Below are 18,702 nucleotides of genomic sequence, written 5' to 3' on the forward strand. Positions count from 1 at the left end.
AAATATTCTAAATGAAACAGTGGATGTATGATTTTTGTGGTTCATGCTGTGGCCACAGACAGGTGATCTGACAGTGAGTTTGGAGTAGCCCAATGCAAAAATCCTGAGGATCCATGTGGATCCATGCTTTGTAACCACGTTTTTGCACCACTGTGACCCTAGGCAACAGTGGGTGCGTGATTTTTTTGGTGCAAGATGTAGCCATGGACATGCTATGTGATCTGATGGTGAATTTGGGGTGACCCAATGCAAGGATCCTGAGAATCCATGTGGATCCGTGCTTTGTAACCACGTTTTTGCACCACTGTGACCCTAGGCAACAGTGGGTGCGTGATTTTTTTGGGTGCAAGATGTAGCCATGGACATGCTATGTGATCTGATGGTGAATTTGGGGTGACCCAATGCAAAAATCCTGAGGATCCATGTGGATCCGTGCTTTGTAACCACGTTTTTGCACCACTGTGACCCTAGGCAACAGTGGGTGCGTGATTTTTTTGGTGCAAGATGTAGCCATGGACATGCTATGTGATCTGATGGTGAATTTGGGGTGACCCAGTACAAAGATCCTGTGGATCCATGCTTTGTAAACACGTTTTTGCACCATTGCAGCCCCAGGCAACAGTGGGTGCGTGATTTTTTTGGTACAGACTGTAGCCATGGACATGTAATGTGAACTGATGGTGAATTTGGGGTGACCCAATGCAAAAATCCTGAGGATCCATGTGGATCCGTGCTTTGTCACCACGTTTTAAATGGGGAGGGAAGGAAAAATACAGAAGGGACAAGAAGCACAAGAGGGGTGTGTGGAGAAGCAGCTGGCTAAGAATGCAGGGGAGGAGTTTAACGGGGTGGGGGGAGGAAAGGAAGGCAAAAGTCCCCCCCCCAGCCAGCCCTCTCTCTCTCTCTCTCTCTCTCCCCGACCTGCATGTTTTTCGGCTGCCTGCGAGTCCCTAGAGCACGGAGAGGAGGAGGTGGTGGGCTGGAGCCTGCACGCAGTGTGACTAGGAAAGAATTAGAAGGAAGGACTCGATCCTTTCCTTAACCCTCTGCTTGCCAGCAGGGCAGGGAATTCCCTGCTCTTTGTTGAGTTTGAGCAAACGCAGCAACAGAAGCGGGTGGGCAGTAAGACCCTGAGGCAGAATGCAGGAAAGCAGCAGCTTCTGCCTTCCCTCCGCCCGACCGCCCGATCTTATTTTTGCCTGATTTTTGCCTATTTTTGCCCCTGCGCTCCGGCGAGTCAGCTCCAGGGACCACACATTCGCTCAATAACACGCACAGACATTTCCCCTTACTTTTTAGGAGAAAAAAACTGCGTGTTATAGAGTGAAATTTACGGTAGTTTTGGTAGCCCATAGTTTTGGTAGCACTTTTTGAAAGAAACCATGATGTTGACAAGCTGGGAACAGAATGGAAAATATTAATGTGATTTATTTTAGTTTAGAGTGTTAATACTAACAGGCTTATTAAATAATAAATAATAAAACAGAAATAAATACAATAATGATAAATAGTATTAAATACATATGCTTTATAACATTATGATAATGGTTTACCCCAAATTTTATCCTCATAACATTCCCCAAAGGTTTGTTTGTTTGTTTGTTTGTTACCCCAACCTTCACCACAAGGTCCAAGAATGAGTTACAGTAGTTTATTTATAGAATATTAAGATTGGTTTTAAACAAATACAATCCAAAGTTGAATCCCCTGTGTGGGAGATATAGGTAAACAGAGTATTTTATTAAAGTACCTTTACTAAAGTAATTAAATTAATTTTAAAAATTAAGCAGGGCAATGTTCTAAAGGCTTTTAATAGATCAGTTAGACGGTTGTAAAGATCAACTTGAGTACGTTTATGATAATGGGAGGGTAGAGCAGGCATAGGCAACCTCGGCCCTCCAGATGTTTTGGGACTACAACTCCCATCATCCCTAGCTAACAGGACTAGTGGTCAGGGATTATGGGAATTGTAGCCCCAAAACATCTGGAGGGCCGAGTTTGCCTATGCCTGGGGTAGAAGGTATTTTCTCTAGAAAAACATCCACCTTCTCTTTCCGTCAGCCTCTTTCTGTCTTCACAATTGTTAGTGGTGAAGTACTGGCTGCAAAACGGAATAATTCCATATAGCTTCTAACACACTTAGGCACAGCACTAATCTTTCCAGGAAGGAAAAACCAATTGTATGATAGTGTTATATACAACCTACCCTATCCCCAAAGACAGGTAGTTAAAGAAATTAAACTTAAATACCGTATTTTTCGCCCTGTAGGACGCACTTTCCCCCCTCCAAAAATGAAGGGGAAATGTGTGTGTGTCCTATGGGGCGAATGCAGGCTTTCGCTGAAGCCTGGAGAGCGAGAGGGGTTGGTGCGCACCGACCCCTCTCGCTCTCCAGGCTTCGCGCAGCTCTCCGCAAAGCTCGGGAGCCCGGCGCTGGGCTCCCACGGCTTGCGGAGAGTTTCCTGCATGCTGAAGCCTGGGCGCATTTAGCTCAGCGCGCCCAGACTTCATGCAGCTCTCCGCAAGCCGCGGGAGCCAGGCGCCGGGCTCCCACGGCTTGCGGAGAGTTGCCTGTTCTGGGGTCGGGGGAAGCTTGGGCTTTTCCTTTATTCCCCCCCAAAAAAACTAGGTGTGCTTTATGGGATGGTGTGTCCTATAGGGCGAAAAATACGGTACTTATAAATACAATTGGTCACTGAAAGATGCCCTTGCTCACACCCAGCTTCAAAGCGTTTTTTCCAAATATTATTGATCAGCTGCTTATACGCCTCTAGAAAATATGTTTAACAGCTAAAACACATGACCAGATTTTTTTTTGCTTATTATTACTTGATTAAACTATGAAGTAAACTTCTTATTTTTAGGATTTTTCTCCCCCTCAGTTATCAGACTAAAGTGGATGCAGGTATGTTGCTAGACTCAGTTTTATTGCTGAAGTGTGCAGTGCAGTAGTGAAATCCCCAATCCCCTTGTTAGTAAAAAAAACAGCCTGTGTGTTAAACATTTGTCAAATGTTTCTCTCTGCTAGTTCGTATTTAAGTAGTAATACCAAATAGTAAGTCTGTTGGTGCTACAGTGAAATGCCTAGTAGATGTGCAGATCTAATAACAGAATTCACCTTGCCCTTGGGAAATACTCTCACAATAAAGTTTGCACAAATTCTACAGTTGATCTGGTTTGTGTTTTCCATCCAGATTGACTAATATGGGTTGAAGCAACAAAGCTCTCTCTCTTTTAGCTGATGATGAATATGTTTAACTGCACATAAAAGGTTAATATTTTTTGTTAAAACAGTGGTATGAAAATATTCATCAGCTGCTTATAGATCTGATTAAAAAGGTATTACTCCTCTTTCTATCTACTACATGTCTGTATTTTACCGAACTTCAAGCAGGCGTTATGTAATAATACCTAGGCAAAACATTGTATAGCTGAAACTTTTCTGATTTGCTCATTGCAACTTCTAAATCAGCATGTATTACTTAACAGCTATAAAAATATCTATCGTGAATTGGAGCAGAACATCAAAGCAGCAGACACTGTTGAAGATCTGAGGTGGTTTAGAGCTAATCATGGTCCAGGCATGTCCATGAACTGGCCCCAGTTTGAGGTAAGGACTTGATCTTCTCTTGCAGCCTTTTCCTGGTTGGACCACCAAATGGTGCTGCCATGCCCCCCTCAATGGGGGAAAAGGCACCTCCATCTGCCCTGGCTGCCACGCTCTGACAGAGGGAAGCTCTTGGTGACTCTCCTCTCGTTGGAATGGATGGGAAGAGGGTGCCTGTCATCCAGGGAGATGTGGGTATGTTGAAGGAGGCATGTTCAGTGTACGAGAGGCTACGCTAGTGCAAAGAGGAACTGAGTAAGAATAGCAACTTTGACATAATGATTACTGGACATTTGCCAGGTACCATAGGAGGGACTGGTGGGCAAAAGGAAACTGCTGTTGTAACGTTTCTGTATTCAGAATTAACCAGCAGTTTTATGGTTCAGGTTGTGACTTAGCCAGTTGAGAGATTGTCCTTCGGAATCTTGATCATGTTTGGCTCATGTTCTTGTTTGGAAGAATACACTAGGAATGAACTAAGTGAAATAATATCCTCATGTTGCTGTTTTGTTTTAAAGAGGTGTGAAATCTATGTCCTTTTAAAATGGCTTCCAATACAAATGCATTATAGCCTTCAGTGTAAGCTAAACCAGATCTTTTTACCAAATACCCTATGTGAAAAAAGCATGCAAGAAATCAAAGTGCTGCCATGTGCTATCAGGATAATATTAGCAAATTATTGCTGCCTTGGTAATGTTTTTTCACTGTGAGCTAGATAATATGCAAATGGCAATTTAACATTGCTTTATGCTAATTTTTTTTAAAGACTGTTGTAGGAAGGTTATGTAGTTGCAGATGTTTACAGTTCTGGCAAGAGAACTATGGATTTATCTTGCCTGGACTCAACCACAATTGCATTTTAGAAATTGCATTTCAAAACTATTATAATTTATTACCCACCCTTTGCCCCAGGGCGGGTTACAAAAGTAAACCAATGTTTAAAACATTATTTAAAATTAGCTGGATTGATAAAATACTCTTCAGTATTTCTAGTATTTTTCTTCCTGATGGAATAAAGCTGGAAAATGCATTTAAACTTAAGGCTTCAATCTTTGCACACTTACCCAGAGTAAACTCCACTGAATACAATCAGGCCTACTTCTGAGTAAACACTCTGAGAACTGTGCTATAAATTATACTAATATATGTTCTATATGTATTCTGTGTTGGGTATGCAATTGTGTAGCACTGTCCAAAATGGAAATTACATGTTATAGATTGTGATGTTATAGCTTGTTTTCCCATCGGTTCTACTGTTTTAATTTGTTTGCATTTAATTTTTTTGCTTTAAACTCCAAGCTGGAAGCTTCTTTTTGTTTTGTTTTTAAATGAATGTCAGGCTTTAAAATGCTTAAAATAAAATGCTGTCCTAATAAATATTGTTTGTTTATTTTTCATGCAACAAGGATGAAGTAAGTTTTTTTTCTAGATTTACTTACAGCTAATTCTATAACTCAGACTGCCTAAATGGTCATGAAAACATGTCAAATGACACAAGCTATTTGTACAATTTTCAGCTTTTTTGTGAATGGTTACTTCCTGTGTACATAATTTTCCTTGCTACTTAGAAACAATTTTCAGTTAAGGAATTTTAATTTCGTCCAAGGATTTAAGAAATAATTTGAATTAAGGTAGTTTGGAGGGAGCAACAGCTGTGAGATCAAAGCTTTTCCAGAAGCTAGAGTTTTTGTTGAGACAGTAAAACAAAAAGCTAGGTTAGCTCATATTTAATTATATACTGCCTTTCTGCCAAGGCACCCAGAAAAGGTGTCCCAGAGTGGGGAGGTGTGGAGAGGGATGAAAAGTAAGGCAGCACTGATTCAAAGAAGGCTGCATAGTGGAGCTTTGGCATTTTGTGTGAGGAAAGAGGGACACGCAGCGGTAGAAGTTGGAAACCTGCAAGCCCTTTTGAGCGGGGTTTACCATTGCAAAGTGCTGCACAGATACACTGATGATCAGAAAACAGTGGGTTAGATCTTGGCTTCCTTCTGCTCTGTCTGAAACAGAGAATTGCTAGTGTCAGGATAAGATCCAAGAGGTTGAAAGGGAAGACTTTCCTTGACCACAGAGGCTTTACTGAGTGTAGGGATGCAGAAAATCCACCCAAAGCTGGAAGTCCAGCCAAACCCTCTGAAATTGCTTAAAATTCAGAGGTACAAAAATGGGCTGGGAATTTGAAAAGCTGATTTTGCAGAGTGCCTCCTCGCAAGGCAGCCCTGGATTCATCTGATTTCAGGCATTTAACGTCAGTTATAGTTTAGGAAACAAGAGCTGTCCAAAGAGTGAAGTAGTCCTGAAATGACCATGAACCTTTACGGAAGGATTTCCTTAAGGTGGTTTATTATGCTACAGTGCTGCTTATAAGGACTCTTAAACTTTACTCTCCAGAGCCAATTGGGCAGCAATACAGTGTTGACTTGACTGAACTGGGAAAAGAAGGAAGATTAAGCTTCAGCAATTCCAGGGAGTCCCAAGCCACAGTATAGAGTGGGACATTAAAAGGCCCCTGTCAGCGGGAACATGGGGCAAAGGCATTGTTTGCTAGATTTTGCCAGTTTATGTTCCCTGACAGTGAATATCTCCAGGCTAAAGTTGATCCAAAGATCACAGGGTGGTTTACAATATAAAAACTCAAAAATAAATACCATAATAACAAGCATAAGCAATAACCCCCTCACTTTTTATTATTAGCTATAATACAGATATGAATGACTTAAGACTAGAATCAGGGTTAAGACACACAAAGGCCATTGCCCCTTTGACCCAAGAATGGGGGTTGGTCTCTGGAGATAAGCTGATTCAAAACGCCTTTTCTCGCTTACATTTTCTAGGACTGGTCAGCTGATCTGAATCGCACTCTTAGTAGAAGAGAGAAGAAGAAAGCTGCAGATGGAGTAACTCTGACGGGTATTAGCCAGACAGAACCAGTTCCACAGCACAACAAAAACAGCAGGTACATGATCACGAGCCCATTAACTTTTAGCACTAATTGTTAAGTATCAAAAGGTTGTATTTTGGATTATACTGGAAACATGTAGTTTTGGAAAATGAGGCTTTATTCGGACCTATTTCCACATAAGGAGAGATAGGGAGTGGGCTTGAGCTGACATGCTTAATCCTGGGCCCCTCTCCTGCTCCCTTACTATGGGAAGAAGTGAATGACTGACTGAACTGGGAGATGTTGCAGTAGTTTGAATATGGGATTTTTCTTGACCCCGGAAGGTTGATATCTTGAAAATATCTCTAACTTCCCAGAGCCAGGAAGTCACCACATTCTGAAAAACATGCTTTTTCTGGTTTGTTTGAAACGTGGGTAGGAGCGCCAGAACCGTACTCCCAGTCTCTTGCCAAAGTTGGGTTGGAATTAATGTCCCATCAGAACTGTAGAGAAGCAGGCATACATTCATTTAAAATCTATGTAAATAAATAGGACTTGTTTTGGCAGTCCGTTTGTCAACCAAACTAAACAGCGGAGTCTTAAAATTTTTGATTAGATTCCAGAATAAGGCAAATAAGTAGTAATCTGTGGAAAAGAACAGACTTGCAACAAATCGATTCAACATTTGGCCTTGTTGAAAACAGATGGAGGTAAGTTTTATATTGAGTCAGAGCAGTAGCTAGCAGGAAGTTGTATGCCCTGACAAAATACATTCCCACGCTCAAAAGCTGGGTCCTCCTTCTACGTTTCCTATCTACAGGTCTGTTTAATTGGAGGTCCTAGTGTCTTAATGCATATAGTTTACAAAGCTGTAATCCAGGGATCAAGAACCTCAGGCCGGGGGCCCCCCTGTCCCTCAGGATGCTCTCCTGGCCACATCCCTTACTAGTTGTGCTTTGTGCCCAACCTGGATGTTCTGGCCTGGTTGACATGTGTCATTGAAGGCCATTAATGCCTCTTGCTTGCCTGGATGGACAAGGTGAATGTGGAAACCTTTACTCTGGTATGGCTGGAATGTAACCTACTGTACAAAGCACCAGTTACAGATAGGTAGCCGTGTTGGTCTGCCATAGTCAAAACAAAAAAAATTCCTTCCAGTAGCACCTTAAAGACCAACTAAGTCAGTTCTTGGTATGAGCTTTCGTGTGCATGCACACTTCTTCAGATACTGTACAAAGGTAAGCGTTACATGCATTGCCTGTGGGTTCTGGAAGGTAGTCCATGAAGAAACTGAGCACAAGCTCCCCACCCCTTCTATAGTCTCCTTAGTGCCTATACATAAGACCTGTTATGAGAAATTTGGCGTTGGTCATTCACTTGTGAAATTGCTTAGAACTAGGTATAGCTGCGGAATAACACAAGCTTTAAAGAACTTTTAGTACAGCTTTGAAAGGTAGCATCTGTTTCTGGGATTTTTGTAGTTAAAGTTTGACCAGCTGAGGTAATAGATAAGGAGTAGTGAATCTTTTTTTTTTTTTTTAATCAAGGGTTTTCATAAGCAGTCTTCATGGAGTGGGGGTGGGCATGTGACACTCTAGGCTATGTTGCAGTTACACATCAGGTTTCTGCAGACCAAGCTCTCCACCCAGAGGGATTCGCACATTTCAAGGGCACATTCCGGCCAAGCAAAAGCTCTCAAGGAGGCCCAGAGCTGAGCTGGTGGTGAGGGATGTGAAATGGGGAAAGGGCAAGGTAAAAGGGCCCAGAGTGCCACCTTGGAGTTTTGCGTTCCAATAATGTTTTATGTCTGCTCCACACCTCATACAATGATTTTCTAATAGTATGATTCAAAAACCCTCTGTGCATTCTGACCTTATCATACCACAGGTAGGCGTGCCACCTGAATCTGTTGTCAAATCCCTCCAAGTCCAATATATCTGAATTATCTAAGGTTATCCATTCTCTCGACCAACAGAAACACGCCGCCTTGTAGATCTGGCAGGGAAAAACCACCTCTTTCTTTTGCATCTGTCAATATTTTATATTTAATTCTTGGCTTTTTTCCCTGCCAGATAAATTTGGAGAATCTTCTTTGCCATACGTTAAATTGTTTTGTTCCACTGATAACCGGAATTGTCTGAAATTAAAACAGCAGTCTTGGTAACACGTCCATTTTGATAGCTGAGAGTCTACCTATCATTGATAATTTCATTCTAGTCCATATCTCTAGATCTCTCTTCACTTCATTCCACACCTTTTCATAGTTGTCTTTAAAGAGGTTTATGTTCTTAGATGTGAGCCAGACTCCTAGGTATTTTAACTTTTTTTGTTGTAGTTCTCCTATTTTTTTACTGTCCAAATTTTTAGTTAATATTTTTGTCTTATTTTTGGTGAGCTTAAAGCCTGCTAATTGCCCATACTCTTCAATCTTTTTCAAAGCTTCTATTGCACTGGGCATAGGTTGTTCTAAAGTCAAAACAACGTCATCGGCAAAGGCCTTATACTTAAATTCTTTTGAGTCTACACCAATCCCCTTTATTTCTTTTGTTGCTTCTGTTTTCTTCAACAGGACCTCTAGTATTGTTATAAATAACAATGGCGATAGCGGGCACCCCTATCTGGTTCCCTTTGTTTTCTCATATTTGTCTGTGAGGATATTATTAATTATCCATTTAGCATATTGTTCTGAATAAATAGCCTGAATACCATTAAAAAAAAATCACTGATATCCATAAATTCTAAATTTCTTTTCATAAAATGCCAAGACACATTATCAAATGCTTTTTCAGCATCCAGAAATATTAGGGTTTCTTGTTTGTCTCTCCTGGAGTCCAGATATTCCATTATATCAGTTATATTTCTAACGTCCTTCATCTGTCTACCAGATAGAAATCCAGTTTGGTTCTTTCCAATCTCCTCTCCCAATACATCTTTAAGTCTATTTGCCAATATACAGCACTGACGAATAATTTGTAATCATTATTTAGGAGTGAGATTGGCTTATAATTTTTCACCTGCCTTAAGTCCATGTCTTGTTTGGGAATTAGCGTAATATGGGCTTCTTTCCAAGTCTCCGGAATTTTGTTCCCCATTAAAATGTTATTCATTACCTCCATTAACGGAACTTACAGTTGTTCCACACATTTCTTATAGTATTTGGCTGTCAAGCCATTGGGTCCTGGTGCCTTTCCTATTATTGCTTGTTTTATTGCTACTTTTATTTCATCCACAGTAATAATGAAATTGAGTTGGTTCTTTTTGTCATTGGGAATTTTCTGCAACCTGTTCTTTTCCAGAAATTCTTCTATTTTTTCCTCATCTTTTTCTTTTTTATATAATTGTTTATAGAATCTTTGAAAATTCTTCCTTATTTCTCCTGGATTTTCTATTGTTTTCCCTTCCACTATTAGTTTTGTTATCGTATTCTGCTTTTGTCTCTTCTTTAGTTGCCAGGCTAACAATTTTCCTGGTTTATTTGCGAACTCGAAGCTTCTCTGGTTTAAAAATTTAACTTTCCATTCGATCTCTTGATTTATTAATATCGAGAACTGTCTCTGCAACATTTTTATGTTTTGTTTAGCTTGGCTATCTTTTGGATTAGTTGCTAATTTCTTTTCATTACATATTATCTGTTTTAACAACTTTTCTTTTTTCTTCTCTCTCATTCTCTTTTGAATTGAGTTCTGCTGTATCCAAAATCCTCTTATTGCAGCCTTTGAGGCATCCCATACCACATTAATGTCCACTCCTTTATTTAAATTAAACTCAGAATAATCTTTCAGTGTCTTTTGTGCTTTTTCCAATATTATCTGGTTATCTAGCAACCCCTCGTTCAATCTCCACCTAAATGAAGTCTCCTCCTTAACTTTCAATTCCAGTGTTGTTGCATTGTGATCTGACATAGTTTTCGGAAGAATTTCAGATTTTATTATTCTCGTTGCCAAATCTCTGGAAGCCCATATATAATCAATCCGACCAGCACTCTAATTTGGTTCTGAGAAGTAGCTAAATTGTTTCTCAAGTGGGTGTTTTAATCTCCATGTGTCTATTAAATCATTATTTTCCACCAAAGTGAAAAATGTTTTGGGCAGTTTCCCTTGATTCGTTACCTTTTTTCTTTCCGTTCTATCCATCTCTGGGGAAACTACCCCATTAAAGTCTCCCATTATTATTATTTTTTGGTCCATAAAATCAAACAGCTTCTCTTCTAGTTCTTTGTAAAAGTCCGCTTTTTTGTCATTCGGTGCATAGATTCCCACCATAATTAAATTTTCCCGTTGTGCTACCATTTCCACTGCTATTATCCTTCCGTTATCATCCTTAAAAATCTGACGAGATTCATATTTTTCCTTTATGTATAAGGCCACCCCTCTTTTTTTACTGTCATCTGCTGAAATATATTCCTTTCCTAGTCTTTTATTTTCAAGAATTATTTCATGTTTTTTTGCCACATGTGTTTCCTGTATACAAATTACCGTATTTTTCGCTCTATAAGACGCACCAGACGATAAGACGCACCTAGTTTTTGGAGGAGGAAAACAAGAAAATAATATTCTGAATCTCAGAAGCCAGAACAACAAGAGGGAGCCCACTCTTTTCTTCACCGTCTCCTCCAGGGCTTGGGTCTTTATCCTTACCTCTCCCAATTGGCCTTTTAATTCTGCCACTGATTTATCAATTTTTCCATCCATTTTATCTAATTTACTATCCAAGATTGTTTCAGTATCTTTTATATCTTTCCGAATATCTGCCAGTATCTCTGCAGTGTCTATTCTGGGCTCTTCCTGTTTTGAATTCCTCCTGTCTGTTCTCTTCAGCTGCCCATTCAGCCTAATCCAATTCTTAAAGTCACAACCACCAATAAAAAAATAGTCCTCAGGATCCAAAATTATTAAAGAACCCCCCTCTTCGGGTTTTTCAATGACCTAATCCTCAGTAATGATATTGGAGTACACCAGCAGATCTCAGTTCCCTCAGATTTAAAGCCACGTCTCCCAATGCATCAGGATCAAGCAACAAATATTGCGTGTCCAGAAATAAAAAGTAAATTCCACGGGCAAGTCTCTTATTCAAGCCCTTTGGGAAATTATAGCGGCAGAATGCTGGTTTGTTACGTCTTTCTCCATTTCCATTATCCAGTCACTTTCGGCAAAGCCGGCAGGGTTTCCACCCCTCTCAGTGCTTTCAAGCGGCTACTTAATCCCGTAACTTTTTGTTGCAACAAACTTTCAATTCTTCTGAGTGTCTTTATATAGCTATTTCCCCCCTTCCCCAAAGGGCTGACGGGGGTTAGCTATTATAGCCACTTGTCTCCGTTTGTAGCTAAAGCACTGATATACTTTCAATTTTGTGGTAGAAAACTTACTGCGCCATTTTCTCGTCAGCAGTGAGACGGACTCCCTGTTTGCGCCTCAAAGCTCTCCGAATTCCTTCTTTTGCCAAATAAGTCCAAATTTTCTCCACTTGCCTTCGGATTAGCTTTTAATCTTGGGAAATGTCAGCTGCCTTTTGCCATCGGAACTAGAGGCTTCACTCAGCAGAAGTAGCGAGTAGACCCCTTGCACCCGCGCCTCCATCCCCTCGGGTTTCCAAACCTTTTTACTGGTTTGTCTGCCTTAGGGGAGATACGCCAGGGGTGCCGCTGGGTCCCCAGCACCCAAAACTCACTTTTGGGTTTTTTTACCAGAGCTCACAGTGCCCATGTGAAACTCCAATCTTCTGCTAAGCTCGGATTTTCCCCAAGAGGCTACATCCGCGCCCGAAATGGCCCCTGCAGCCGATAGGAAGTCAAGACATCCATAAGTTTTATTTTCTATTCTTCTTCCTGATTCACCAACATATAAAATTGTGTTTGTAACGTTTTGATAGTTTGTTTGATTTGTTCATCTTTTGGTTTTAATGTTAATTTTTTCTAATTTTCCACAAGATGGGCTTGTCTGTTTGGTAAGTGACTTCAGAATGTAAACATGCACTGCAACCTTGAAAATGGTATTAATTGCTGTACTTTTTAAAGTCCTTGCTATCAAGACTGATTTGGAGCGCACGGCCCACTTTGTGGACTCCATACTTCCCTGGCTAGCGCTAACTACGATTTGATGTGAATCAGAATCAATGTATCCATTCTTATTGCTAAGCATTATATGCTCAGAAGCCACCTTGAAACTGGGATCCTAGGCTGGCTTCTATAGTGGCAGGTCAGACATGTGTGACACGGACTCTGAAGTGTCTCTGTAGCGAAATAAGATGGAAATGGCTTTGGCAGAAGGAGAGACGTGTTTCCGTTTTAAGTAAGTGTTGGGAAAAGCCATCCAAAGAGAAGGATGTGCATGGCTCTGTTCTGAATTGCATGTATATTGACTCCGTGAAATGGCAGGGTCACCTTCATGATTTTTCTCTCCCAAATAGCAGTGTTAGTGTTCCGGGTGACACAGTGCAGTCAGTTCAGTCAAGTTACAATCCCTTTGAAGATGAAGAGGATACTGGAAGTACTGTCAGTGAAAAGGAGGACAATAAAATCAAAAAGTTGGTGAAAGACGGTTCTCAAACTGTTTTTTATACTTACACTTTTCCTATCCAGGGTTTCCAACTCCGGGTTTCTACAAAAGCCTTATGTTGCACAATGCATGAAGTCCTTGTTGAATGGTTATTTTGTTGCAAACCCGCCCGACTAACCTCCCAATGCTCTGTCACTGTTTTGTTTTCTGGTTGGTTTTCCTTCACTGGTTCCACAAATATTAACTGTGGTCATGTGCTTTGAAACTACTGCTGGATCTTTGCTACTGGCTGTGCTCACTAGGTGTTCCCCCCCCCCTTTCTCACCGTTTCACGTTTTCCCCTCAAATGAACATGTTGGCCTTGATGTTTCTCTTGGTGGTCCATAACCTCTATGTTCACTCTTATTGTCTCTAAGGGCACTGTGATGTGAAAAGGGGCAAAGCACAGCATTGCTAAGCAGGTGCCCAGAAGTAGCTTGGCAAGGGGTGGGATATATAGAATTGATATCCCACCCCCTGCCAAGCTACTTGTATCAGGGAAGCTAACAGAATTTTTCCGTGTGTTTAGTGTTAGCAGCTCGGAGAAAAACCAAAGTTACTCTGCGGACTGGTCCGATGAGGAGACCAACAATCCTTTTTCATCCAATGATGCTCCAGCAGAAACAAATCCATTTGATGAGGATACATCCCCTACGATGGAAGTTAGAGTACGGGCATTGTATGACTATGAAGGTCAAGAGCTTGATGAACTCAGTTTCAAGACTGGTAAATACCCTTTACTTCTTTTTCTGCCTTAAAAAGATGCAAGGCAGGATTGGCCCAAAACATTTTGCTGCCTGAAACAGAATAGCAAATGGCAGAGGTACATAAGAGTCAATGCTAGCCACAAGCATCTCTAAGACCATAAGAGCCTGGGTGCAGGATCAGACTAAGGACCCATCCAGTCCAGCATTCTGTTCTCACATTGGCCAACCTAAGGAAAGCCTGCAAGCAGGACTGGAAGGCAGCTTCCTTCACCACTTGGGATATTGCCTCTGACAGGGAAGGTCCAACGTTAGCCTTCTTTGGTAACCTTAACCCTCATGAATTGGTCTCATCGCCAACTTAAACCCATCCAAGTTTGTGGACAACGCTACAATTTGTGGAACCAAGTTCCCTAGTTTTTGTGGAGTGAAGAAGTATTCCATTTTGAATCTCCCACCCTTCTGCTTCAGGGAATGACTGCAAGTTCTAGTAGTATAAGAAAGAGAAAGAAAATTTTCTCCACCCCATACTACTACTACTACTACTACTAATAATAATAATACTAATAATAATAATAATAAATTTTATTTATATCCCGCCCTCCCCAGCCGAAGCCGGGCTCAGGGCGGCTAACAACAATCAAATAATCAAACAATCAAATAATCAAACATTCTAAAAACATTTCATTATAAAAATTAATTAAAATCAAATTAATGGCATAATTTTGATATACAGTGATACCTCAGGTTACAGACGCTTCAGGTTACAGACTCTGCTAACCCAGAAATAGTACCTTGGGTAAAGAACTTTGCTTCAGGATGAGAACAGAAATCGGGCGGCGGCAGCGGGAGGCCCCATTAGCTAAAGTGGTGTCTCAGGTTAAGAATAGTTTCACGTTAAGAATTAAGTTCTTAACCCGAGGTACCACTGTACCTCTATCATGTCCTTCATTACATGTCCTTTCCCTAAAACAAAACTCCCAAATGTTTTAAGCTTTCCTCACAAGAGATCATTTTGGTTGCCCATTTCTGAACCCTTTTCACTTCTACAGTATCCTTTAAAAGATTAAATGCCAGTAGTCAAAGTGCATTTATTTGCACCATATATTTGTATAATGGCATTATGATATTGCCAGTTTTGTTTTCAATCCCGTTCCACGGTATTCACCTTTTTACAGCTGCGGCACACAGGACCAAAATCTTAAAAATGCTTCTTGATCCTAGTCCGTCACTGCCCCTTCGTACCCCATGAGTGTATATGTGATATTAGGATTTTTCGCCCCAATGGGCCTCACTTTCTACTTGTTTACTTTTAATTACATTTGCTATTATAGTGCCCATTCACCCAGTTTGGAGAGCTCCTTTTTTCTAGGGGATTTAAACCTGCTCTGCAACCTTCTTATCCCAGGCCTGTCCAGAAACATTTCCCCAAAAATATTTGCCTAAAAAAATCAAAACCCTCCCCCCCAGGACCACTGTCTTATACACACATTGACATTACACAGCTGTGTCTGACTAGCTGGCCCGACACTCAGAACTGGTAGCAACTAATTTCCCTGATATCCCCAATTCCCTGAGACCAGCAGGTATAAGGCAGCTTATAAAATCAATAAATAATAATAATAAATGATGATATCTGGTGTTTTTTATCCAGTTAACATGGTGCTTCAATGGATGCTTTGATTATTACTATTTTTGAAGGGATGGGAGGAGCAATGTAATAAAACCCAGATTTCTAATGCTCTGACGCTTTTGGGTGAAGAGGCAGTACTGTTACTGCAATGGGAAGACCGATTTTCCTCAAACACTCCAGGGGAGTAGCTATTTTTGGGGTTCTGAAATTACTTTCTCTCCTCACAGGGGAAGAGCTAACTAAAATAGAAGATGAAGATGAACAGGGTTGGTGCAAAGGCCGCTTGGACAATGGACAAGTTGGACTCTATCCCGCAAACTATGTCGAGGCAATCCAATGACAAAGAATTGTATAGAAGTGCTGTAGTAATTGTCAGTCGGTATGCAGTTGGTGGCCCGCCATGAAGAGAACTGAAATGTGTTGAAATTGTATATATTTCCTTTAATGCAAATGAATGATGGATTGAAATATGTGTTCCCAGGGGACAAGATAACAATTCAGACTGAAACTGGGAAAGGTTGGCAGCTTATGCACAGCACAAAATAACCAGGCCAGAGTGGAAATTTAGTTGGCAAGAAAATGATATTCTTAAAACTTATTGCCAATTTACTGTTTTATCATGCCTTATGTATATTTTCAAATTTGCTGCTGCCTCAGTCCCAGTTTTCTGGGTGGTGGCTTGCATTGATTCTTGTATAAATCACTTCTTTTAAGTGACCTATAATAATTTGCAATAAATTGCAACTTGTTTTTTTAATTGCAATTTTTTATCTGTTCTTAGCAATATTTGAAAGATGCATTTTTTTAATTTAAGGACTATGTAGCCTGCCATCTTTTCATGCCTGGTTCATCTACTACTACTTAAGTTATGAATTTGATTATTCCTCAGTTTACATTGTACTGTTAACTTTTCCATGTTATTAGCATGCCTTAATGGTGTAAAATGCCAAATTGGGTCTGTTACATAACATTGTAGCATACTGTCTGCAAATGTTAGTTTGGGTTTTTGGAATGCCATTGATGCATTTTGGCACCAGAAACATGAATTTTCCAAATTACGACTTCCAAGTGGATTTCTAAAAGTATAATATTTAAACCTATTTCCATCATATTCTTGCTGAGAAATTGACATTTTGCAAGATGTTAATGATTTTGTGCAATTTGGAAACGTCTACGAAGATTATTTTTTCAAGCAAAAGACTGTAAAATAGATTAATGCTTTTTTTATTGAGATGCTCTTTAAGTTATGCACATGTGTATATATAATTTGATATTCAAATGTTTAAAGAGCATATCCTTATTAGCCAGCCTATTGTCTATGCATTAGATTTAAGGGGGAGTCCAGCACGAGTAAATGTGAGTTTGCTATCCATGTCAGTGGGACGTTGCAGCTTTAGAGCAAGCCATTTAAATTATACCATATTTAAATTGTGCTTTGACAGTGCTTACTCATTTAAACATAAAGTAGATCAGCTGCTCAACCCAGTGCACTGTGGATGTAGTAGCTGGGAGGGATTGTCATAAGGATATAGGAGCCCAGTTTTGACCCTCTTCCATAGGGAGTGATTTCTGAAGGAAGAGACCTGCATGCACACATAATACGTCCCTGTCCACCCCAATCTCCCTTTCCGTGATTGAGGTGGAGGAGTGAGGGCTGCATGGGGAGTTGCAACTTACGCATAAGATTCCCACTCCTTGTAAAGGCCTGGGGGGGCGGGGGGGGGGAGAAGACCAGTCTTCCGCTATGCATTCCTGGGATCTTTCTGTGGGCCCTGCATCCACAGTACACTGGAGTGAGGCCTAAGTATTATGTGACTTTGATTCTCAAATAAGATGAGCATAGTAGTTACATCCTAATATTAATATTTGTAGGTAGAATCGTGGCTCCAAATGTAAACTCGCAGTAGCCCCACCGTGGATTATTGTAGCAGAACACTGTAAAATCTACTTGTTTGAAATTGCAAATCAACTGTAAAAGCGTGAAATTGTACACATTTGTAGGAGATCAAATAGCTGGATTGTGAACATGTTGGAACAAGTTGCTTTATAGAAAATCTAAATGTTATCCGATAAGTAGAAATGCTATTTTAGGGAACTACACTGTAATTGAAATAAATTTTTGGCAATTAAAATGCTGTAAGTGCTCCTGGTATTACATTTGCTTTTGGAGATCAATATATTTATTAACATATGAAGTTCAATTGCATAAGGTTCAGTATTGGATCGCTGCCATCATAATATTCCAGCATAATTGTTCATGAACAGTAGATTTGCCACAAGTGGTGAAAAATAAGTCTGGAGTATTTTTCTGTATAGTACACTATTTTAAAAATAATAAAATCTTAAATATGCTGAACACAAATTTACTGTGAAAGTACTTCTCTCTCTCTTTACTGAAAGCACTGTATTTTCTGTTTGTTGCACTTTGAGATAAATAGTCAAAAATTACTGTTTGGTATATGCATAATGATAAGTAGAAGTAATATTTCTCCCAGCAATGCACACATGATTTGGGTTAACATAAGACTGAAGAAAGTTACAGTCCTGTCCTCCAGCTATCAAAGTATGCCTACAAAAGGAGTGAAACAGTCAAAAAAACTTTGGAAGAAATGCTCAAAATACAGAGTAGGCAACGTGCAGACCCATTACACTAGGCAAGCGTAGAACAAAATGTATTTATGTTCAGGCATGAATATCCTGAGATAAAACAAATGCTGAATAAAGGAATGCTGAACAACAACAAATCAGTTCCCCTAAAAGGTTTGTTTTTGGACAGGGGTGAAAATAAGTCAAGGCGCTATTACAGAGAAGGCCCTGTCCCAGTCACCAATCAGGGAGCCTACCTTAACAGTGGGACCACAATATCCTGCTGTTCTCCTTTACAACCATATAAACCGGCAAATCAGATACTAGTGTGGCTGTTAGTTTTGTTATTTCCCAGGTGCTTCAGGTGGATTCTGCCTCTTTTCAAAATGAAACAAAACCAGGCAAGTCCATTTCTATGCATATGTTAACCCAGCACTTTATTTTTCAAAACGTGAACTCCTTAAGCAATTGCAAAACTGCTTTAGAGATGCAGACTTTGTTCTCCAATGTGATGCAGGAATAGCTTAAGTGATGCTCTCTAGATGATGTTGGACTCCAATGCCCATCATCCCTAACCTTTAGCCATGCTGGATGGAGCTGATAGGAGCCCAGTATCTGGAAGGCACCATCCCTGTGCTAACCACTTAACTCAGGTCGACTCTTCCCATGTTTAAACTGACCCATGCTAAATAGTTGCAGGAACGGTTTTCAAAGCTCGATGCATTGTTTTCTCCTGCTCCAGAGGGTAGGACCCAAGCCAA

At 40.3% G+C, this 18,702-nt stretch overlaps 1 protein-coding gene across 3 annotated transcripts in view; it reads left to right on the forward strand.

Annotated features, from left to right (window-relative positions):
* PACSIN2 (protein kinase C and casein kinase substrate in neurons 2) overlaps positions 1-17,717 on the forward strand; it is a 53,182-nt gene extending 35,465 nt beyond the window's left edge. Inside the window, exons 7-11 of one of the 3 annotated variants that reach the window (XM_083738824.1) lie at positions 3,490-3,610; positions 6,439-6,560; positions 12,891-13,007; positions 13,548-13,744; positions 15,583-17,717. In XM_083738824.1, coding sequence (XP_083594950.1) covers positions 3,490-3,610; positions 6,439-6,560; positions 12,891-13,007; positions 13,548-13,744; positions 15,583-15,695 — 670 coding nt within the window. In that variant the 3' untranslated portion in view covers positions 15,696-17,717. The remainder of the gene's footprint in view (positions 1-3,489; positions 3,611-6,438; positions 6,561-12,890; positions 13,008-13,547; positions 13,745-15,582) is intronic. The other 2 variants (XM_083738825.1, XM_083738826.1) reach the window with 2 other exon arrangements.
* Positions 17,718-18,702: the final 985 nt, after the last annotated feature.

This window comes from Podarcis gaigeae, assembly GCF_964106915.1.
Source record: "Podarcis gaigeae genome assembly, chromosome: 5".
NCBI lineage: Eukaryota > Metazoa > Chordata > Lepidosauria > Squamata > Lacertidae > Podarcis > Podarcis gaigeae.